Source organism: Fundulus heteroclitus, chromosome 5, assembly GCF_011125445.2.
Source record: "Fundulus heteroclitus isolate FHET01 chromosome 5, MU-UCD_Fhet_4.1, whole genome shotgun sequence".
NCBI lineage: Eukaryota > Metazoa > Chordata > Actinopteri > Cyprinodontiformes > Fundulidae > Fundulus > Fundulus heteroclitus.
In genome coordinates this window covers 27,438,524-27,462,659 of record NC_046365.1, presented here as the reverse complement: position 1 = coordinate 27,462,659, position 24,136 = coordinate 27,438,524, and the positions used below count along the sequence as shown (strand labels likewise).

Genomic DNA, 24,136 nt, shown 5'->3' with positions numbered 1-24,136 from the left:
GACATTTAAATAATAAAAAACTTATAGAAGAGGAAAAATTTATATATATTATTCACATTCTTTTGTTCCCTCTGGAAATATTTTCCAAGAGATATAAAGAAATGAAAATGCTGTTGTGTTTTCTGGTTCCACATAGTCTACACTTATTATTGACGTGAATGTCAGTAATATTTTAGAACATTTGCTTCTCTGTGATTCAAGAATTTTTAAAAGAAGGATTGAGTGCAGAAATTAGATTTCTTTGGGTGGATTTTGTCTACTCCATGCAGGTTCAAAATTATACATACAGTCTCAAGTCTAAACATTCCTGATCAAAATATTGGGGGCATGGAGAAAGTTTGACTGAATCCTCCTGCTCAGCACAAGTGATATTTCATTACATCTACTTCTTTAGGCCTCAGGATGGCTCAGGTAGTGTATAATGTCTATTGGATAAATTCAGTATCCGGATGTACAACAAAGTAACTTTCATGGAACCTTTGCAGAAATTACCTGCTGTTCCTTGAACTTACCGGCTCATTTCATTAACTTTCATGGCACTTGTAAAAGAACTTTAATAAACCTTACCAGGTACTTCCATGAAATTTACCAGGTACTTTTTGGGTCGTAGAACCTTCACAAGAATTAAAGTTCAAATAAAGTTTTATAAAGATTTTTACATCAGACAGTCTGGTTCCCTAAAGTACTCTGATGAATGTTACCTGAACATAGCTGGTGAGCTCCAGGTAAGTTCTGTGAAAGTTTCATCAGTGTTCCAGAAAGTACCTGCTGAGTTCTGATACAGTTCCAGGAACCTAACCTCTACATTTGAGGCCAGTATAGGATGCATTAGCGTGCTACCCTTTCTTGTTCAGCATCTTTCACAGTAAATGTTGATGTAAAACTTGCTTCACTGTGAACAGAGACAGGAGTTGCAGGCTTAAACTTTCAGGGTTCTTGTGTTGTTCCTTAACAATCATTACTAATTTTAAGGCCGATGGTTTATGTCTAATGGCTAAAATTTAGACTGGGTTTTCCTACAGGGCAATGACCCAAATACACACTAAAACTGGTTTTAGAATAGACAAAGCTGTCTGATATGAGGCTTCTGGAAAGGCCTACCCAAGGCCTGATTTTAACAATGTTGAAAATTTGCCAATGATCATGCACAAATAAAAATATGACATGTTTTTGTGAAGACATCTATACAAAGTGACCATTGCAGAAGACATTGAAAAAAAAAAAGCATGTATTCCCTTGTAGGAAAATACCTCTTTTTAGACCGCCATCCTGCAGTTGGACTTCCAGATGGATTTTTTCAGGGGTCTTTCTTTCTTCTTGGCTTTTATTGTCCTCTAATAAACAAACATGATTTTCCATTGGCTCTCCTGGTGGCTCATTGTTGGGAACCTTGGTGTTTTCCATGCATGTCTCCTCGAGCGCTGCCTTAAACTCCTCACTGGGGAAGCCGCTGAGGTCAGCAGCTTTTTGCTCGGTAGTTTCTGAATTCGTTTTCTCGGTTTCAGGACTGGGTGCAGTGCTTTGACCCTCTGCTTTGTCAGTTTCAGATTTTGATGCCACACCTACAGTATCCTCCAAAGACTCCTCCTGCTTATGTTTCTTGTCGGATGCCTCCTGCACTTCCACTAGTGACGTTGATGGTAAAACGGGCTTCTGCTCTGATTGCTCGACAGGCTCTTTCTCACAGGAAGTAAACTCCTCAAGCTCAGAAAGATCGGGCTCAATAATGTTATCATCTTCTCCTCCTACTTCATCCACAGTGACCAGCTCCTCCATGTTTTTAGGATACCAACATTCTTCATCCGTGTCTTCAGCATTTTCCAGCACATTCTCCTAAGGACATACATGAAGAAAATGTTTTACTAGTCAAACAAATAAGTTAAAATACTGAATGATGTATGTTTGAAGTTAAGCTATGAACAAGGAGCGATGGTCTTTCTTGTCTGCATCCTTGAGGTTCATGACAGTGTAAAACTGGCTTTACTGTGGACAGTGATACAGTTATGCCCGCATGTTTTAGTTAATTGGGTCTTCCAAGAGGACAACGATCAATAGAACTGGTTTTGAAATGTATAAAGCAGACTACTTTGGCTTCCGGAATAGCCTTTCAACCTCAACTCCATTATAACTCTATGCTCTGTGCTTTATAGTATGGTTTGTGCCAGAAAAACGTACAAATTTCAATGAACTCTAACAATTATACAAAGAAAAGTTGTGAAACACCCTGCCAGAATTAAGCCGGAAGCTGGCTGATGGCTTAAAAAAGTGTGTGGTTGAGGTGCAACCACACCCGCTAACCAAATTAGCACTTGTGGGTAATCTTGAATCTGGAAGTTGTAGAGAAGATGTAAATTAAATTTCAACATTTGTTCCCAAATTCTTCTTCTTTTTTATCAGTGAAGTTGCATGTCGTATAATTATTTCATCCTGGAAAAAGAATGGGTTAAACCATAATTAAAAGCTCAAAATAGATATGACATTTATGCCAATGATGCGTTTATATAAAATTCAGCCAAGAACTAAATGTGTTGAACAAATATGTAGTTTCTCCCCCTTAAAAGGACGATTTTTTTTCCCCATACAATATCAAAATAGTATTGTCCATTGCTTGTTTGAAAATTGGACGTATTTCAACGTTTACTCACAGTGTCTTTGTCTTTGTCACCTTCAGTAGTCTCTTTTGATTTGTCTCTTTGTTGAGGCGAATCAGATTTTCCTTTGCCACCCTAAAAGGAAGGAAAACCCTTTATTGGCCAAAAGATGAGATGAATGTAATTATCTAGCAATGCAGAAGCAAAAAAAGCACTCACAGTGTCTTCAGAAGCATTTTCTCTCTCCTGTCTTTCAGTATGCCTTCTGCTTGAGTTTTTGCTCCTATCTCTTCCAGATGAACTCCGCCTCTTGTCCTCCGGGGTTCGACACCGAGGCTCGACCGTCGACTCGAGCTCAGAATGTCTTGACCGACCGGGGTGGTCACCATCCTTCCTCCTGGACTTTGAGTCATGTCGATGGTGAGATGTCCTGGGTGGCTTCCCCGACTTGTACGCTAATTCCATGTAAAAGTCGTCCTCCATGTTCCTGTAAGAGTTGAAGGACGGGCCCAGGGGGCTGTCCCGTGGGTGCCAGTCTCTGCTGCTCCTCGTTGCTTCGCCGCTTCCACGTTCATCTGCAGACCTCATCCCGAGGTGACCCAAGTGTTTGTAGTAGTTCTTCCGACAGTCAGCCGTTCTTCCGTTAGGTCGGTTGTCATCCATACTGCCACCGTTCCTCCAAGGATCGTCCCGCTCCCTTTCTTCCTCCCCTCTTCTCAGATGGGATGGCCAGTCCTTTGAACCCAGGTGAGTGCTTAGGCCATTGCTGCCCCTATCCGGACCCCTGCATGGTGCCACTGGGGGACTGTGGGCGGAGCTGCATGATGTAAAACTGGGACTGTGGGAATGAGGACTCAGAGAGCGGCTGATGGGGCTGCGAGAGCGTGCCCTGTCTGGAAGGTAGCTAGGGAGAAATTGTGCGGAAAAGCACATTTCTGTATTTTGAAAAACTTTAAATGTTTTTTTTTTAACTTTAGATTAGGGCAATAATGCAATTTAAGGGAATGGTGTAGTTGAAAAAACAAAAACAAAAGGGACAAGTCTCCTTACTGTTCAAGTTCTTGCATCTTATCCCTCTCCCGCTGCGAGGTGATATCCTGGATGATTGATTGAACATCTTTACCTGGTTTCTGGAAAGAAGAAATATTCAGGCTTAGTCATTTTTTCACACACCCCAAATACCGTCTGTTTCTATGTTACACAATTCACCTTGAGCTGCAGCTCCTTGTACCTCTTGGACATCCGAATGAGGAGTTTCTGATTGTTAATGGAGGCGGGAGTCAGTTGATAGTACTGAACCATGGCTTGAGCTGCCTCAACATATGCCATCTCCAGGAAGGCCTATTTAATGAGTAGAGAGCCATTCCGTTAAAAAAAAAAACAACAAAAGTGTCAATCGGACAGTTTATGAAGGGATAGCAAAGTTTTAAACGGTTATGGTTTCAAAATAGAGTTTGAAGTCATTTTAATAAAATTTTTCTATGGCTGGATGGAGCATAAAGTAATTCAGTTCTTCCCCTTCCTCATATGTCGCTAAGCAAAATATGAGGAACATGCCACTTAGATGGCTGACAGAGGGCTGTTTTCACCTTCCTACAAAGTCAAATTTGGCTGTCTAGAAATATTTCTGGTTATGAAAAACACAGTGATGGTATAGAAATTAAAGCAGCACAACCCTCACATTTTCTAAGGTAACCCTGTTTTAAAACTGCTGTAGTGAAGCAGAATGTATGTTCTGTTGCCTGGCCAAGTGCTAGCTATATTTGCTAGCATGATGGGAGTATAGCATGCTAGCTTGTTACACTCCCAGCTTTACTCTGAAGATTGACAAAAAGGGACCATATTCTGCGTAAAAAGAACTGGAAAACTACAACTAATTTTAAAAGATTTTATTCCAAATGTTTGTGTAAGTCTTTGTCGCGAAATCAAATTTCAACATCATTATGATGCTGCAGCATCATTGATGCTTAATATGCCATATCATTTTAGCAGCATTAGGAATAATTGCTGCTTTTCTATTTTAAATAAAAGCAACTAGATCATGTCATACGTGTTGGTTTAAAATGTGGTATTTGTGGCATTTTTTCTCAATGTTATGATGAAAATATCATGAATCTTGGCGTAATTTTCCTTTTGAGCGGGGCGGGGGTCTTCCTTAGTTGAATGGTTATCTTAGTTACCTTAGATGCAGCTGCTGCTACAACTGGGACGCATGCTGCAAGTAAAGCTATGCTTACAACTTCCTCAGTTCACAAACGCCTGCTGCTTCTGGTGTGACAGCTGCACAGAAAGAGGCTAAACTTTAACACTTAAGAAGTGCTATAATGGCACACAGTTCCTCAAAGTGCAAATTATGCAAGTAAGTGACTGGCTCAAAGTAAAAAAAAAAAAAGATGATTGGATCAACCAGTGTTTGATCTAGTTTGATCTACTTTACAGACCAACAATTGTCTAACCCTCTGAGATTATATATCTAAATTGTAACAAATCTAAAAACACAGCTTTTAACATAATGTCATGAACCTCAGTATTTTTCTCCTGTTTTACGCTTCTTTTGCTTTATTGGCTCTGTGTATTTCTGAGCACATTTAGATATCAAGCTTGGTATTTTCTTGTCAAAGGAAAAGTTTTGTTAAATCTCAAAGTCTGACCACCTGTCCCACTGGCTGCTCCCAGAAAAGATGTCCTGAATAAGCATATTTTGATAAAAAAAAAATGTCATCAATTTGCCTACTATAATACACTTTGATCACTGGCTGATTTTCAGAGTCACACTGGTATTATGAATTATCTGTCAGTTATTTGATAACTTGAGGTTTATTTACAGTCGCATAAACACTGTGTTACATATCCATTATCAAGATTCAGTATGTCTTGCTTAGATAAAAATGTTGGTTTAACCTAGAGTTTTTTTTTTTTTTTTTAATCTGGGATTAATATTAGGAAGAGAAAATGTCATTCTTCATAGAGCCAGTTTAATTTGAACAGACTAGAGCAGGTATGTGTTAACAAGGATTGCCTGATTTTGGGACATATTAAATGTTTATGCCAAGTAGCTGAAAGGAAATGACTGGTGCTTTGGATTGGTGCCATATGTATAAATATCTGGGAAATAAAAATACTGATAATAATAAACATGATTTGTTATGAATTTCTGATAAATACAAAGATCTGGTACCTGATGAGTGGAGCGCATCAGGATGTAGTTTGTGACCTTCCCAAAAGGTATTCCCAGGTTGATGACGTCATTCTCCGTGCAGCTACCCTCAGGCAGGTTGCAGATGTGAACAACTCGGCCTGCAGAGGCCTTTCTGGGTGGAAAAGCCTATCATAAAACAACAAGACATGTTTTAAACACCAAGATCACTGACAAATATCTGAAACAAAATCCTGCTCATTAAATACAGTTGCAGTCCCAGCCTTCTACACATAGGTAATTAAATTTAGATCATACAGAAGAGAGTGTTTACAAGGGGCTGAGCATTACACATTAGGAAATGTTAGCTTTAGTGTGCATGTCAGCCTCATAATGATGGAATATCATAATGAAATATCACCGAAGCTACTGAAACAGTTAGGTAGCCATGAGAAAATTAAATCTTGCATGACCAGTTTTGGTCCCATCTCTGCATATTTTCACTTTTGGTTCCTGGTTCTTCAGGACTATTTGAAGCCGTCTTACTTAAGAAGAGTTTGATCAGGTGAAAGCAGTCTCGCCTAATGTCTACTTTAAATGCAGGATTTAAAAGTCATGCATTTAAAGTGTGGAAATCCTGGCTGTCTAACTATGAGCAACATTACACCGCATGGTCCCGTTTATTTTTAGCCCTCTGGCATTAGTGCCGCAGTGATAATGAAAGTTTCTTGTTTGGGTTTAGAGACATTTAACACGTTTGACTCTCAACTGCAAACCTACCAAGGTATGGAGGTTCCCCTCAACTGACCGGTGGGGAAAGGAGAAAGCTGATCAGAGATGCACCCAAGCGTAACTCTGGAGGAGCTGCAGAGAACCACAGCTCAGGTGGCAAAATCCCTTTGACAGCTCAACTATTGATCGTGCTCTCATCAAATTAGAGAGGCAAGGAGAAAGCCATTGTTGAGATAAAGTTATAAGTCCTACTTGTAGTTTGCCACCAGCCGTGTACAGGAAACAGCAAAAAAATGTGAAAGAAGGTGGGGGGATGAGACAATAATTGAACCCTTGGGCAGTTTACAAAATGTTGTTATTTTCAAAAACAAATTATTTTTTGGGTAATGCTTTAAAAAAATGTAAAAGTTGTGAAAAATAATTAGCCAAGCACAAGAGCACATTCTGATTTCATCAACCTTTAAAGATTTTTTTTTATCATCATTTTAGAATTGAAATATCAAGTTTAATGGTAAATAAATGTAAGCAATGTGTCTTTGATTCAAGACAATGTTTGATCTTTGCTGTTATTAACAGTGAAAATAGATTGCTCTGCAGTGACAAACCTAAATCTTTTTACTGAGAAAAAGAAAACCACTGTAAACGGTGACCCGTACACTATAGATCATTTGTTGAATGTTTATGGTAATATCAAAAAAGGTTTTAGATTTTTTTAATTTTGTTTAGTTAATTTGGGTTCGCAACAAAATAGGATCAAATTATCAGTATCTAGAAAACAGGAGAAAGATTTTTAGACTTTATTTTGTGCATATTAACTCTACTGAATGCAAATGGACAGATTTTTCAGATTTTCATTTGTAGAAAAATTGGACAATTTTGCTTCCACATCAAAGCTGTGGACTGTTTTTTTTTTTTTTTTTTTAGAATACCACGCAAAGTCCCAACAAAATTTGTGGCTATCAAAAAAAAAAAAAAAAAAAAAGAAATTCGTGAGGTATGAATATTTTGCTGAGTACTGTGTTTCCACAACACCTCAAATCTGAATGGACAGAAAAGAATTGAAAGAGAAATTAATGTTTCTTTATTCAGAGATATACTCAGCCATGTGAGGTCTATTGGTTTCAGGTTCAAATTCGTACTGTTTTCTACCTTCATCAAGAGCTACATGCTAAGAAGATCCCAAAGACAGGATGTGAAAACAGAAACCGTTTGTTTGCAAGAATATTTTTGCATTAATTGTTACGTTACCTGCTACACATACAAATGGCCTGTCTTGCTAACTCCAGCAAAATCACATCTGGATCTCTAACCAAATACCACATGTCCCTTTGAAATGAATTGAATTTAATAAAAGTACAACCTTGTTAACTGTTTTTGTAACAAAAAACACAAGTTCAAGGCCTTCATATACATCATTAAATGCCTCCTCTTCTACCTAATAAGTTCTGCATTGTTTAAATGATAAGTAATGCAATATTCATCTACTAACTGACTAATGCCAGGCGGAAATTGTGCTTGTCATATAAACGGGTCCTGTTTCTGTAACCATTGTGCTGCAGCTGCAGTTTCCTCAGCTCCCCTCCTGCCCTCCTATAGTGGCACACCCTGACAGACAGCTCCATGTGCTGGACAGGCGGGGGTCTTAATCCCACTTTGGATCAGACGCCAGGGTCTCGGGTTTTACAGGGAATTTGTTCAAGGAATACCAAACAATAACACAGACTTTACTCCTCTCCAGTGTAGAAGGTCCAAAGGGAGTATAAGAACATATTTGTCCTTTCAAAGTCACCTATGATGTTGGATTAACGTATTTACTGAGCATCAGATTGATTTAGACTTCAGTATTTTCCTCCTGCTGTTAAAGCTTGACACGTTAACCTCAGGAAATGGTTTTTTTGCTCACCAGACAACGCTTTTACATCTCCTTGCTGTTCGAAAGTTTCAAAGGAAGCCATATTATTATTGTTACAGCTTCAGCCAAAAGGTTGAATGGATGATCTGTGATTATCGGAAGTCTGAGGAGTGACCCAGCAGTTTCTGCACGGCTGAAACTGTTATGATAACAACGGCTTCGGATGCAGGAGTGATAATGCTGTTAGCAGCGTTCGCCAGCTCTGCGTCCACAGCAGAAAACATGAAGGTCAGTGCAGGCTGGGCTCAATAAACACATCCAGGAATAGGTTGGGTAAATATATGAGAGAGAATAAAAGTCTTTATAAGCTTACAGGGTTTGATCAGAGCCATGGGTGCGACTACAGCCACCATTGGCTTAGAGTTTAAACAGTAGCTGATCCCATAAACCATCAACCATTACAGTTAAGCTGTGTTTTTCTTGCTCCACGCTCTGTCAATAAACTGAAACCTACGATATGGTCACAAGTTATTAAAGGTTTACCTGCTGCGATGTGTTGAGCTGTGAACAGCTTCATCAGTGGGGACCAAAGTTTTTTTGTCACGTGGGTCGGAATCAAAATGTTAAAAGTCGTCGCATGGCTTGGGGGACGGCGGTGGCACAGGGTAAAGCACATGACCAATGTTTGGAGGCCTCAGTCCCGCATTTCTTCTCGTCTCTCACAACCCTTTTTCCTGTCAGCTTACTGTCAAATAAACGCCACTAGTACCACAAAAACAATATAAAAAGTAATAACGGGCAAAAAATATACGACGTATATAAAATATACAATGTATATTTTTTCATAACTAAAAATCCCCTTAAAAGGTTAACTTGTAAATTTACCACATGCTCAACAATAAACTATGGGTGCAATATTTTCATTAAATGTAATTCAATTTGGTTTATTGATATTGATACGAGGTTTTCCTTCCCGTTAATGGGGAGTTTTTCTTCCCACTGTCGCTTCATGCTTGCTCAGTATGAGGGATTGCTGCAAAGCCATGTACAATGCAGACGACTCTCCCTGTGGCTCTACGCTTCTACAGGAGTGAATGCTGCTTGTCAGGACTTTGATGCAATCAACTGGTTCCCTTATATAGGAAACTTTTTGACCAATCTGTATAATCTGACCCAATCTGTATAATATGATTGAACTTGACTTTGTAAAGTGCCTTGAGATGACATGTTTCATGAATTGGCGCTATATAAATAAAATTGAATTGAATTGAATTGATATAGCTCTACTTCACCAAAAAAAAAAAAAAAACAACATAACTCAGTATAGTCAAATCATATTGAGATATTCAAAATCAATTACATACATTTCAATTTGATACTAATTATCAAACAGTGCAGTCAGGTTCAGTTTATTTATCCAAATGGTAAAAAGTTGTTGCATCAAAGCAAACCCAGGTTGCATCAAATCTCTGACTTGCAGTCGCCTGCATTGAGTCGTTGACTTTGCAGCAATCCCTCACACCGAGCATGCATGTAGCGACAGTGGAGAGGAAAACTCCCCTTTCAAAGTTAGAAACCTCCAGCAGAACCAGGCTCAGTGTGAACGGCCACAACCAACTGGTGGCAAACAAAAACATGTCGAGAAAAGGGATGTGTAAAACGTCGTAGATCCAGTATTTGAAAAGCATCTTGCATGTTTGCATTAAAAGAAAAACATCCAGTTCGCAAATTCCTTTTAGCTCAACTGAGGAAAAAAAGAGCCTATTCTCAGCAATGAGAAAAGGATTTGAGTCCCTCTTACTTTAAACATGCTTGCTGTATTTGGCCATGTTTAATAAGTAAATTTAAAGCAAATTTGGGCCACCAAACTCTGCTTTTGAGTAAAAGTCCTATTTGAAATGAAAGAAAAGTAAAAAAACTTTACAAATATTTGAATTTGTTGGCAAAATTTTAATAATTTTTGAATTGCAGATGGGGGGGAGGGGGGGGGGGTGAAAAATCCATCCAGGGAGTCACTTTGGACAGTCCTTGTTTAGAAGAAAGCAGCATCTTCACACATAGCATTCCTGCCTCCTTGTGTCTCCTCGGGATGTTTCTGAGTGTTTGCACGAAGCAGCCTGCATGTTTGGTCGATCCAAGGAGCATGTTTCTTCGGTTTTACAGTTTCTCCCTTGCGTTCCTACACACGGGGCTCACACGCCAGCTCCTCAGATTGGTTTACCAGTCCCTCCCTGGTCTGAAACTTTATACCGCTGTACGAGGGTGCGACCCAGAGGTCTCCAGGTTGGTCTTCCAGAACAGTGGTTAGCTGTAATCCGGTGTTTATCGCTCTTCTGTCGCAAGAGGCTACAAAGCTACTGTGTTACTTCAGCACGGACCAATGGACGCTGCAGTGCAAATAAACATGGCTTACACTGGAATGTGAGGGCTGAGATGGCAAAAAAAATTTTTGTTTTAACAAAAAAATAAGTTTTTACTTTAAAATTTAATATGCATATTTAAGAAAGCGTAAAATATCTATTTTCCAGATTGTGTGTAGTGGTGTGTTTGTGTGTACTGGTAGCTGAGAACATATTTTTTATGGGGGTTAGATTTAGGACTACGGTGTCAATTAGGGTTAAAGTTAGGGTTGTGGCATAGAAAGGGTTGAAAATGAATGGAAGTTAGTGGAAGCGAAGGCAAGGTCCTCACATTGTGTGTGTGTGTGTGTGTGTGTGTGTGTGTGTGTGTGTGTGTGTGTGTGTGTGTGTGTGTGTGTGTGTGTAAGGTCTTTGTTCAAAGCAAAGCTTACAAGGTAGTAAAAGCCCCACATGTCTGGCTCAGACAGGTGTCGTTTTATTGGAACTAACATTAGCTCTTGCAGTGCAGCTTGTAAATATTTTCACACTGATGCAATAAGAACTTTTGTCCGATAGCAGAAAAAACAAGTTAAAAAAAAAAAAAAAAGTGTGTCAAGAAGCAAAGGGATAATATTGAAAAAAAAGGAATCCGTGGTTTGACATTTGAACTGTTTGAATTTAAAGAGAGGATGGAATCTGATTGTAGATCAGCTTTGCGGTCATTCGCTTAACAATTTCAACAACTTTAAGCAGGCTTATGAAATGCCTCTGTTGATTTTTTTGTATATTTTATTATAATTATTATTTTTGCTCACATCAAATTTTATAGATGCAATATATTACGTTGTTATAATATTGGATACATTTTTGTTTTAGTGGCCTCAAGCACTACAGATGGAAATGAGTCATGTAATGAATCTGGTGCAGTGCATTTCTGCACTTGTTAAAATAAGTTTCTGTAAATAACAAAAAGACTCAAAGGGCAGTCCAATCTTTCATATGCATATTACCACGTGAAACGGACGACCTTCTGTGTACAAATTAAACTTTGTGCTTGATGATGAGCCAAAGTTGTAAAAGAGACTTTGAGGGGCTATATAGTTTAAACTTTCTGATTCAGTAAAGCTGTTGTCAGTGGTCAGTGTCTTGCCTGCAGTGGGAAGCGCTCACAGTCATCTCAGTTTTCAAAACAAAGGAAAAGACATGAAAAAAAACAACTCTTTTTTTATTTATTTTTTAACTTTTAACAGTGGAGGCCATGTAGGTCCACAGAGCGTTGCTACCTGTGAGAGTAAAGAGTCATTGTCAATATGTTAGATTATCATCTATTTCAGTAACTCTTTCACAGAGTGAAAGACATTATATTGATTAATCGATTTAACACGCATGCTTCAGTCCACAGACTGCGGACAGCTCCATGCTGCGCTCCCATTCAGTCTGTCCGCAAGTTAGCCGGGGATAATTTTGGGCTCCTTTCACCTCACTTATCATCTGCTGCGTGCTTTTCAAGACATCTGCCTGCATGATGAACATCCATCAGCAGCTGCTGTGTTCCAGTCCCGGTCCAAACAAAACTGTTTTAGAGAAGAGGCCAACGGACTGATCGAGACCGTGGTCAGAAGCAGAACGTGACTGCAGCTCTGCTCCGGGGGAGTAATACGGAGGGAAACGTCAGGGTTTACATTTGGGCTGGCTGATGGATTTGTGGTTCAGTTTTTTTAATCTGGTGTCCCCACAAAACGCCGAGCAGAAGCTAGACGAACCAAACAGAGGTTCAATAGGTAATAAACAATATTTATTTTTGGACTGACGCTAATTTTGAATTGAACTAATAACATAATAAAAGACTGATGTAGGTTTTAGAGTGTAAAAACAGAAAAAAAGTAAGACTTTTTCCTTGCTTTAAATGCAATACTTCTTTTGTCAAAGTATTTATCTAATGCGTTTATTTAACGCAACAGTCAATGAAAATAATACTTAATAATGTGCAATTTAACAAATTGATCTAATTAATATATTGAAATATCTTCCACATTAATCACCCTCTTGCTAGAGAAGCCTTGAAATAAACTCATTGTTCAGCTGTAATATAATTTTACACTCACAATGTAAAAAAATATATATAACTCAGTTTAATTTTTGCAGGGGGTGGGGGTGGGGGGGTGAAGCTCACGTTAAACACTTTTAGTGAAACCACGGAGACCAGAGTTATTCACAATGGAAACATTCTCTCAAAATAAGTCTAAGTGAAGCATTTGTTGAGTTTACATTTCACTTTCCCAGAGGATGTCAACGAGGAAATATGGCCCATTAATCATGTGGACCATAGTCTGGTTACTTTACAACTTATGTAGAGTTTTAATTTCACACAAGGACAGAGAGTCATTTAAGACCCACGAGGATATGTTACAATAAAACATTCATTAATGTAAACATGCAGTAAAAAAACCCAATAATTCCCATTGTGTTCTAAGAATTTCAGATATTAGTAAAAACGAAATCTATATATTTTTTTTACTACAAAAGCCAGCCAAAGAGGATAGAATAAAGGTTTTATCTTGGTTGATGACCATTGTTCTATTATGTCTCACTTAAATGGGTCATGTCAAACAATAATATTAAAATAAATAAATAAATAATAACAATAATAAAGAATTGTCTGACCTTTGAGTCAGGTTGATGGGAGGCAAATACTGCGTCTGATGTGGGATAAGTCTTCATGGCTCCTGCTGGTAAGTATGATGCATTGGTTCCTGAAGATACATCTGCAAAAAACATCAAGTATATCTGGGAAGCAGGGAATACAAAGTTGCATTTGATCACGATATAATTAAATCCTTCAAAAAGCAGCTTTTGATTATGTCAAACTAACCCTGTGATAGTCTTCATTCCCTAACAGAAATGTGAGTTTTTCCCATTTTTTAAGTCGTTAGCTGTACGATGTCATCAGTAAGACGGGATATTAGGGTCACTTGGAAGGAAAACATGGTGGAGTTTTCTTTTTCTTTCTCTTACAGAATAAAATTCCAATATCAGGAATAAATCAGAGATGATGGATAAAAAGTTGAGATTGTGAGAAACAAAATGGAAAATTCTGTTTTGTGAGTTGAAGTCAAAATATTGAGAAGAAAGTGGAAATAATCTCTTAAGGAAAAGGCTTAAGAGATTACTTCATGGCTTTTTTCTTCCAGAGCAGTTTTCATCTGAGCTGGGTTAGCCTCTGTGCTGACTAAAAGTATGCATCCACAAGATATTTATACTATTTTATTTTCAAGTCCAGTGAAGGCCTTGCTGTTGAAGACCTTTGCGCCAGTGGCTTTATTTTTGAATAATTTCTCTTCATTAAACCTGTTTCTTGTCACGTTGACTTTTATCCTCATCGTTTTTGTTGTTTGTGCTTACAGCTTCATTGTTAATAAGCTTTTTTTCAGATTTTATTATCATCATTTTGATTTTTTACCACGTCATTTTGACTCTAATCTTAAAATGAATAAGCAAGAAAAATGCTTCTTCCTCCTCGTTTTTTGCAACTTGGCATCACCATCGATGCTTTCTTGAGTTTAGGTCTGTTCTTTGATCGAGTCATTTTAATACATGACCATGCTTTGATCTAAACCATTCTATTGCCGCTCTGGCTGTATGTTTATTGTCTTTGCCCTGCTGGAAGGCTAGTTGTGTCTGCCGTGTTCCTTGGTCTTCTGTAATGTTCCCTAACAAGCATCTGAGGCCCACACAGAACAGCGATGAAATCTATAATAATAATAATAATAATAATAATAATAAAGAAGTGAGCCATTTTTGCAAAGTGCTGTATGTCCGAATGACTTGAAAAGCAGTTCACAATACTTTTTCATTACTTATTTGTAGCCTACAAGCCAGCAGGCTCGGGTATTGTGTGTCCTCTGGGTGAAACTGAGACGGGAGACGTCTCAAAGTCGTGTCCCTTGGATATTGTCAACAGCATTAGTTTGGCACACGCTGTCTCTCATGCTGTCTGGCGAAAGGCGTGGGACCGCAGATATCCGTGCTCCCTCCCTGTAATGATGTAGTTTTGCTGTAAAATTAGCAACGCTCAAGACTTTGATCTGTACTTATTTTTTAAAGCGTTCTTGGACTTGAAAACATTATTTCTACACGGCAGACGTAACGGATCAAAATTCACCAAGACGAGCTATAAATTCTGCTGTCCTACATACTCTTCAGCAGACAGAGAGGCATTACTCCCATATATAAGCAGTAAATAACACTTAGCCGGGGGGGAGATGATAAAGGAGTTATGCCCTACCTTGACTAGCGGCGGCGCAGACTGGGGGATTCGTCCCTCCTGGCTTCAGACCTCCATCAGAGGACCTGCCGACGGCGTACTGAGGGGCTCCGGCCGATGCCACCGCTGAGCTGCAACAATCGCAGAAGGCTGATTTTAGCTGCCTCTCCCCTGCCTTGCTCACTCATATCTTGTGACAGAGCTCATAACCGTAGAGAGATTAAGACAGCTGTTAACGTTGCATGGAGCAGGAAGAAGAAATGCCCCCAAAACGATCAGAGTACTGTCGCGATTGCCTTTTAGGAGGCAAAGACGAATAGCGTGATAAAATTCCCATTTACACTTTACTGTGTTTTTGTCTCACACTAAATAAAAGCAGAACAATGCCAGTGCGTGTAAAAAGTGAGTCGTGCGTTGAGGAGGGAACAGGCGAATTGGGAGCAGGTAAAAACTCACCCTTCAGCGACGTAGGAAGCTCGGTTCTGCAGGTGTAGTTTTCCCTTCACGTGCTGGTCCCAGTCCTGAAAACACATAAACACTCATGCTGTGTCCAAACATAGGCCTCAACAGCTTGGGCTCACTGCACGTGTGCGGCTTGCCCTTCGTGGCCGGGGGTAAAGCTGTTTGTAGTTCTTTGTTTTTACTACCTTTACTGCTGCGGTGTTTCATTGTCAGAGGCCTTTTTATTGAGGTTTGTGGATAGGGTCAACGTCTGCCGTTTATCATTTTATACACAATATTAGCTGTTGGTCAGCATAGCGGAGCGTTTAATTGTTCGTATGCATGTAAAACTTTGTCCATTGATTATTGAGAAAATAAATTCTTTTTGAAATGACACTTTTTAATACAATGTAAACAGATGAATTATTGTGTTCAAAGCTGACACTCCTTTCACGTTTCATGTTTTACTGTCTCACTTCCAGTCAGAATCGTTCTTCGTATCTCAATAAACTTACTTTAAATGTATATCTGCCAGGGGTATGAATAATTTAGAGCTTTACAGTAATTATCACTTTGGTGCTGCGACCTGGTGCTCCACGGGGCTGGAAAAAGCTTTATTCATCACCAGATTCTCTTGGATTTTTTTGGCTGAGTTGCTTTGGGAGAGGGTTTGATCTCATTCTTTCCTCATTTAAAAAATTGGGAGCAAGCAGTAATTTAAAGTATCTCTTTGAAGTTCTGGATTATGTAGCAGATTTCATTGCTACTTCAAATCATATTAGACTAAATAAAAATCTGTCTAAGCTATAGAATATCGCCTGTGAAGGAGGAATAATGTCCTCTTCTGCAAGAGATCTTGTTTAAAAAAACTCCAAGAAACCAGGATTTTGGATGTTTATCAAAAATCAGGGTTGTTTTTACCAGTAAAAAATACTTACATGCAGTCAAGGGTTATATTTATTGCTAATCGCACTAAGGTTTACTACCTACTAATTTGATTAAATAAAAACAAAACACCTAAATAAAATAATGAACATACCAAAACCAATTGTACCATTCGAAAAGTAAGAGAGGAGAGTTTTCTGAATATGAAATTCAACATTCAAAATATCTAAGATAATTAAAGGGTTCGTTTTTACAAATGTTTTACTGGCATTTTTTTTGGGATTTATAGTAAAAGATTGCAGCCCAATCTTGAGTCATAATATCTTGAAGTCATTTAGGGGAATAGATTTCTGAGTAAAGAAAGGATTCAATGTGTTTCAAACCGTCTCGATACCTAATTTTCCCCACACGAGGCTGGCTGTTCTTCCTGCCAACCCATTAAGGTGTAAAGAGAAAAAAAAGGCTCTTTTTTGGAGGGTGGTCCTATACCAACATTTGATTTGGAGACATAGCTTTATGTTCTAATCTTTTTCTGTAGGGATTTTATAAACTGCATGCTTCCTGTGGAGCAACCCTGCATTATTTTAAAGGTGCAGTTAATAAAATCTTCACACTTCATCTCACTGAGATGCTCACCTTGAGGTTGTAGACCTTCTTTTCACAGATGCTGCACTGATGTGGCAGCTGAGAGGGTGTGACGCCATAGTAATCGCTGACTTGATGGGCCTGGAGGGTCCTGGTACCTGGCGGCAAGCTTTCCTGACCTCCATGCAGGGCCTGGTAGCTCCCGAAGTTTTGTGCGCCGCTGGAAGCGAAAGAGGAAGCCCCGACGCCGCAGTTTAATTTGGGTTCGGGGGTCGGCTCCTCTGGGTTGTACAGTTCTGTTCTGGACCAAATGGGCTGCCCTACTGAAGGCCAGACTGTGGGAGCGTTCGAAGCCATGCTCACTTTTCCACTTTGGTTTAAGTTATTATGGCCTTTCCATTGCTCCTTAGGTGCAGTGGAGTTCATTTGCTCGTTGGAACTAAACCCAGCTGGGGGTCCCTGCACTTCATGCCCGTAGAAGTCTCTGTGAAAGCCTACGCCGGTCATGTTTTTGGCCTGAGGTTTAATCCCTGTGTACTGCCCGTCAGCACACGATCCTCCAGGTAAGCTGTACTGGAGACGTCTGTCAGTGTCAGAGGAATAACTCGAACCAGGCTTTTTCCCATATTCCCCGCCTTGTTGACCCGTCCCACCCCCTCCGCTGGGATGATCCAGTCTCACATTCCCTGAGTTTTGGTTGAATCCCGCACTCACCAAGGACCCAACAGCTGAGTTTGAGGAGGGGAAACCTATCACCCCAGTGGGGAAGGCCCCCTGTGGATTCCCAACCAGAGATGAGCTCCTTAATTGATTCAGCAGGGGCTGGGACATGTTGACATTGGAGATTAACTGATTGAGAACGCTGGCGGCATTGACTGTGTTTCCTCCCTGAGCCAGTTTGAGCCGATGGAGGGTGAGCTGCGCCTGGAGCTGCGCGAGCTGGAGGCTTGCTGGAGTCAGCAGGAGCTGGTTCTGCTGCTGAGGTCCAGTCTGCACATTGCCTGGCAGCTGGACACCCACCTGAAGGCCCTTCTTATCTGTGTTGTCCAAGGGTGGTGCTACAATGCTGTGGGATGACAAAACAACACCAAGGTTATGGATTGCAGAGGACAAATTCACTTAAAAAAAATTCATTTTAAATGTAAAATTTCCATCTCTGGAAGCTTGAAAATGCCCAAAAGTCCGACACTTCTAAATAAATAAATTCATTAATTAATTGGGACCTCCAAATGCAAATTTAAGAGCAGGGGAAATAAAACAAGAGAAATAGCGCACAAGTAATAGCTGCTCGTGAATTTGTTCAAAGGTTAAATAAAAATTTTAAGAACTATGAACTGAATTTTGCAGTATTTACTTAAGGACTGTCAAGGAAACTTTAATCATCCCGATGTCATTTAACAGAGTGCAGTTTGGGAAACTTTGGATATTTTGGATATTTATTACAGAAAGAGAAAGCCTTTTCCCTCCAGGTGAGTGCCGGGTGACTGCTGAGTCTGTGTGTATGTGTGCATGTGTAATTATCTCTATGCAGGCAGTTTTTTGGCCTTCACATCTCCCCTAGTTTTAAACGTGACTTCGCTGCCTTCGGCTTCATTCAGTTAATTTTACATCGACAGCAGTGCTAAATGTTTGGGATTGAACTGATGTTGTAAAAAGGATATCAAAACGTTCTGCCTACTTCATGTTTAGGCTTGAAGTTGGAAATTGTACCAATCTGATGTGTGGTCTCAAAACTCTTGAAGCACGCTTGTCACATTAAAATGTAAGTTAGCTTTAGAATGAAGCTGTAACTTTATTTCTAGTTTAGTTTTAAGAGTATCAGTGTTATAAAGGAAGTAGGGCGCCTCGTATCCACAGCTCTTGTACACGGTTGATGATTAAAACACTCCTGCTCCACGTTAACCTCTCTTTTATTATGACAGCATCAAACTGTACAAACGCTCCCGGTCTTCCTCGAAATCATAATGACGAGTAATTTGGTACGAAGTGGCTGCATTAATCGCTTTTTAGCCAGCTAAACAGTGACAGGGAGTGACCGACCGGAAGTCTCTCACAAAAAAACATCAACTCGCTGTCTCCGTATTTCCGTTGAAAATAAGGTGGATACATATAACATATTACCTTAGGCTATAAAGCTATTAGATTAAACTAAGATTTTTGTTTTGCACTCAGCCTTATTGTCTATAGAAGGGAGATACAGCAAAAATGAGCTAATAAGCCGTAGCTGCTTTCTGTAACACAGCTTAGTTAGACCTAATCCATGGACGTCTCGAGGCGAACGTCTGCCAGACACGTATGACACAAAGCTACATTTTTACGACTGTGTATGCATGCACAGTGTCACACTGTAAACTGCTTGGCGGGAAGAAGTCTTCGCATGGAGCTGTTTTATACGTGACACCGAGCTGATACATATGCCAAGCCAAAATTGCTACAGAAAAAGAGGCGGTTTAGTGTCTCTTTTGGCTTATAATACATCAAAACCACTGTCTGCACCGCACTGACAGGTGTGCAGTGGGTGTCTGGTGGAGTACAAACAAATAGGTGCTGGACTAGCTCTTAAAACCTGCTTCTGTCAAGGGTTCCTCTTTTCCACTGGCAGAAAATGTGGGAAATGTGGGAATTTGTCACAAGAAATGTAGGAAATTGGCACGTCCACGGACAACGTGGCCCACCGAACAATTTAGTCCGGCCCTGTGGCTAAATGCATTATCATTATATAAAAAAAAAAAATAATAATTTTTTTTTCTTTTTTTTTTCCCCCAGTGTCCTGTCTGGCAATGTGGCAATAAGATGCCACAAAGAGCTCATCAGATTTGACTTTCACAAGTGGACAAGATAAAAGGAAGAGAATGATAAAACAATTATTGAAAAAAACATCAACAAACTTCATTTAATTGAAAATATGCAGTTCCTATATTGTCCACGAGGGGCGCTGTGTTTTAATTAGCAGATTAAGCTTCAGGTGTGGGAAAATTCAAATCATTTCTTAATTTTTATCTGTTTGATGTATTTTGTCATGCAGGACAGTGTTTTTAAGTTCCAAAAAATGTGAATAAATGTTTTTCAACTTTGTATAATCACTGTGATCGGTTCTTATGCATAGAACAAGTAAATGTTTAACTGAAATTGCACATACTTTTCTTAAAAACGCTGAGGTTATTCATAATATATTGTGTAAAAGTGAAATTAACTTAATATAAAAATCAACAACAACTCCACATTTATTAGTTCTATTTAATCTTGCAATGAGTTTACTAGTGTGGCCCTCTTGAGATCAGATTAAGCTCTATGCGGACCCTAAACCAAAATGAGTTTGACACCCCTGCTTTAGACTGTCAAACAGGTGGGTTAAAAGAGTAACAATTTGTTTACCATATAGCTACAACTGAAGATTTTCTTTTTCTGCCAATGTCCTTAAATCCAGTCAGGATTTCATTTAATAGAACATCATGGCATTTAACCTTCTTATGACTAAAAATGAAATATGGGCCACCGGGATATTTTTTGCTGTGACAGACTGGCGACCTTGTGTAACCACAAACCCCCGTGCAAGTCTCTGTATGAATGTGGTTTGAATTATTTATTAAGCCAACAACTCTGGCTAAAGATTAGTGATTTTCAGTCCCCACAACAGGTTGAGTGAGCTAAATCTACCGCACTCCCCACAATTATTGTAACCCTGGGTAAAGTAACAAAACAAAACACATTTTTTTTTTATTTTGGAGACTTGGTAACTCAAACGTTCCTTGATGCGGTCTCTCAAACAGGGAGATTTTGAGATAATTTTTATTTATTTTATTTATTTATTTATCAGATTGTTGAACTGCTGAAGCCACATAATGGACTCTGTGCCACATTCGTATATTGCACGGTTCTAATAATACGCACACTGTCTATTTCCCCTGCACTGTTTACATTGTTAACATTTCAATTGTTTACATAAATTATTGCTGCACCTTATCCTGAAACTTACTGCAATTTACTGTAACTTACTGCAATTTACCGTGATCTTTCAAGCTCTATGCAAACAAAATTTCGTTCTGTATGCACTCTGTGCATAAAAAATGACAAATAAAGTTGTCTAAGTCTAAGTCTTAATTATTTTACATTCCTTACCATCCTTCTCACTGCGCAACCTATTTTTGTACCATTTGCGCTTAAGCTTGTGAAGATTAACAAATGTCTGCCTCGTTTTAACGGCATAATCACATGTCTTCCTCGTTTTGAAAAGCCGAATAGACAAAGATCTCTCTCAGGAACACAAAAGTTCATTTACACTTAAAAGTAAGGTTTAAAAACGAAACAAAAAAAAAAACTGTTAGATTTATTTATTAGGGATTGTGAAGGCTGTCATTAATTGCAGCACTCAGGGTTTTGAATCTTTATAAAACTTTCATTGCGAGCTTATGCAGCTGTAATAAAAGATGAATTTACTTTAAGGCTAATTCACACATCTGCTGTTCAGCAGTGTGGAGGGCGCCCACTGGTTGCTTTGACCCTGACTGACTGATCTGCCTCTTCAGTTTCTGATGAATGCACTCACTGTCTAAACTTAGTCTCCTCAGCCACACATCACGTCAGAAATGTGAAGCACCTGACACTGCCCCGTCTGGCCAGCGCTCCTGTCTCGCCCGTGCGGTTGGTTTGAGACAAAGCTTTGGGAGCCGTAAAAAAATAAATAAAAAAATCACAGGACACTGAAAGGGCCACACTACGTTTTAAAGCAATTTAAGCGAAAAGTGAACAAAAAGATGCAATAAATAAAGTGGATGGAGGCTGTGATTAAATATGGCGAAGATTTTGTTAGATATTAATTAAGTGATCTGAGTCTTGCAGAGGATTATCAGCCCAGCATATTTTCGAGATGCCTTCTCTAGTTAGGATTTGACCTTGTGAATACATTGCCACTTCATAAACCCATCATATCGTGACTATCACTTCTCCTCGCACTGAAACATTAACTCTCACACCAGGCCCAGGCCTTGAAATCACACCTCTGAGGTGGAAAATTGACACGCAGTGAAACCTTGTAAGCTTGCTTTGCATTTGCGATTACAAAATCCTTAACACCCTCGCCGAACAGAGCTGAACGCCGAGCAAACATTTGCAATTTCAGCCGAACCATGTACACTAGCGCTCTGTTAAAACCAGGGTTATCTAAAAATATGTGATTTCTGAAAGCAAATGCTTTCTCAGGATTTTATGTGGGAGTTTTTTTAGATATTACCTTGTAACAACAGACTATATACAATTTTCCTTCCACTATACAATTATGTACTACTTTGTTTATCACACAAGATTCCAATAACGTACAATAAACTCTGTGACTATATTATATGGAAGAGCAGAGCTGCAACCCAGGCAAAAGAATACAAATTGAGCTGTATCATATCAAACCCTTTATTGTTCGAACAATATACTCTTCATGTTTGTACAATACACTATCATGTTTCATCAGCTTTTCATGTTCTTGCCTTGTAAATATATTGTAGCAACACGAAAATCCATCCATCTATTTTCTATATACGCTTATCCAAGCAGGATCACGACTCAAAAAAAAAACAAAAAAATGCATAAAGACCCCAGGCCAGGATTTGAACCCAGGAAGTTCTTGCTGCAACGCATCAGTTCACACAAATGTGAAAATACATTGCACAAAGATAAAAACTATAATCTTTGAACAACAAAGATTTCATGTTAAAACATGAGACATTTCATTGCTGCGACATCATTTTGTAATAATCGTACGGAGGGAACCCAATATTCAAGCTGACACAGAGACGTATATTTAAAAAATAAAAAAATAAAAAGGTTTATTGGCAGAAGAGAAGGTGGCTGCAGACCAGACACGTAATGGTGGTAACGGCTGATGAAGGGAGATGTCAGGGGTTGATCAGGCGAAGATGGCAGAGGCGGACTAACTAGATGATGGTGACAGAGACAGGCAGATGACCAGATGGAGGATGGCTTGAAGCAGGCAGACCATCTGATAATGGTAGAAACCAGATGAGTTAACTGGAGAGCAATCCAAGGGTCTTGGCAGAAACCGTAGTCAAAAGGCTGTCCAAGTCGTGACCAGATAAATCAGCTGAGCGGGCTGAGCCAAAGCCGGATTCAACAGACACCCACTGATCCAAGCGGTGCACAGAAACACTAGCAGCTAAACTAGCGAGAGCAGGGCTAGCACATGTCCACCGGGGAAAAACAAAAACTGTCTGAGCGCCACGACAGCGGGGAGAACTCAGTCAGGCAGCGGGAAGCGATGATCTGACAGGGAATGGTTGTGGGAGGCAGGTTTAAATAGGCAGGGTCTCAGGTGAACTGGCTTTAGCCTAATTAGCCGCAGCAGGTGGAACTAATGTGGAGTGGAGCACGGACCAGGGAAGAAAGTCAATCAGCCCCAAAAACACAAACAAAAAGGCCCAGATTATGACACATTTAATGGTTACCTTGTAACATATTGAAGTTGATGAGGGTTCGGATCAGCGACTTAGAAAATGTCTCGTCTTTCTTGGCTGATCATGCTCTACTTCATTCGTGGATTGGAGAGATTCGGCTGTTGTTCAGTGTTTTGGATAGTATTATTATGGCGTAACAAGTAAGTGTATTATTCAAACTATTTTTGGTTATTGTTTGTGCAATAAATGATGATGTCCGTACAATACATATATTATATTGTAAGACAGTTATTTTTATAGCATAATAAATCTCTGTATAATGTAATGTTATATTTTATTGTTGAAAAGTGACGAGTGTATTGTGATACAACGGTATATTGTACAAACATGAAATGTATAGTGTTTAGAACAGTAAAGTGTTCATGTTATAACTTGATAAAGATCTATTTTTCTTTTTCCTTGGTGGCAGTTCTGTGGCTGTAGTAACATGACTACATGTGAAAATGTTCAAATTGTTGGAATCATTTTGAATGATGATGTAGATAAGCCACTGCCATTTTCCCCTTAATGTCGTCATGAGACAACAAAAAAGATTATATACATTTGAAACCAGATCAGATTCAGGAACAAAAAAAAGACGATTGAGATGGAGACACATCTGCAAATGTGAAACACGCTGCTTCCTTGTGTGCCATCGTAGAAAACAAAATGTTAATAAATTAACAAAGATTTCAGGAAAAACCCTATGGACCTCAACAAGTCTGGTTCATCCTTGGGTACAATTTAATGATGCCTGAAAGGACCATGAATATCTTTACATTTAAGCATAGACAGCATGAGAGCGTCATTATCAGCAGTGAAATGAGTTGGTACCAAGATGGGCTGAAGGGCCACTCAGCGAGGAAGAAGC

At 39.3% G+C, this 24,136-nt stretch overlaps 1 protein-coding gene across 1 annotated transcript in view; it reads right to left on the bottom strand.

Moving 5' to 3' along the window:
• The window catches only part of rbm20 (RNA binding motif protein 20), a 65,417-nt gene that overhangs the window by 3,476 nt on the left and 37,805 nt on the right, over positions 1-24,136 (bottom strand). Inside the window, exons 2-11 of the mRNA XM_021318732.2 lie at positions 16,877-17,891; positions 15,371-15,435; positions 14,936-15,045; positions 13,315-13,415; positions 5,770-5,916; positions 3,801-3,932; positions 3,642-3,721; positions 2,811-3,495; positions 2,646-2,726; positions 1,251-1,833 (exon numbers count right to left, since the gene is read on the bottom strand). Coding sequence (XP_021174407.2) covers positions 1,251-1,833; positions 2,646-2,726; positions 2,811-3,495; positions 3,642-3,721; positions 3,801-3,932; positions 5,770-5,916; positions 13,315-13,415; positions 14,936-15,045; positions 15,371-15,435; positions 16,877-17,891 — 2,999 coding nt within the window. The remainder of the gene's footprint in view (positions 1-1,250; positions 1,834-2,645; positions 2,727-2,810; positions 3,496-3,641; positions 3,722-3,800; positions 3,933-5,769; positions 5,917-13,314; positions 13,416-14,935; positions 15,046-15,370; positions 15,436-16,876; positions 17,892-24,136) is intronic.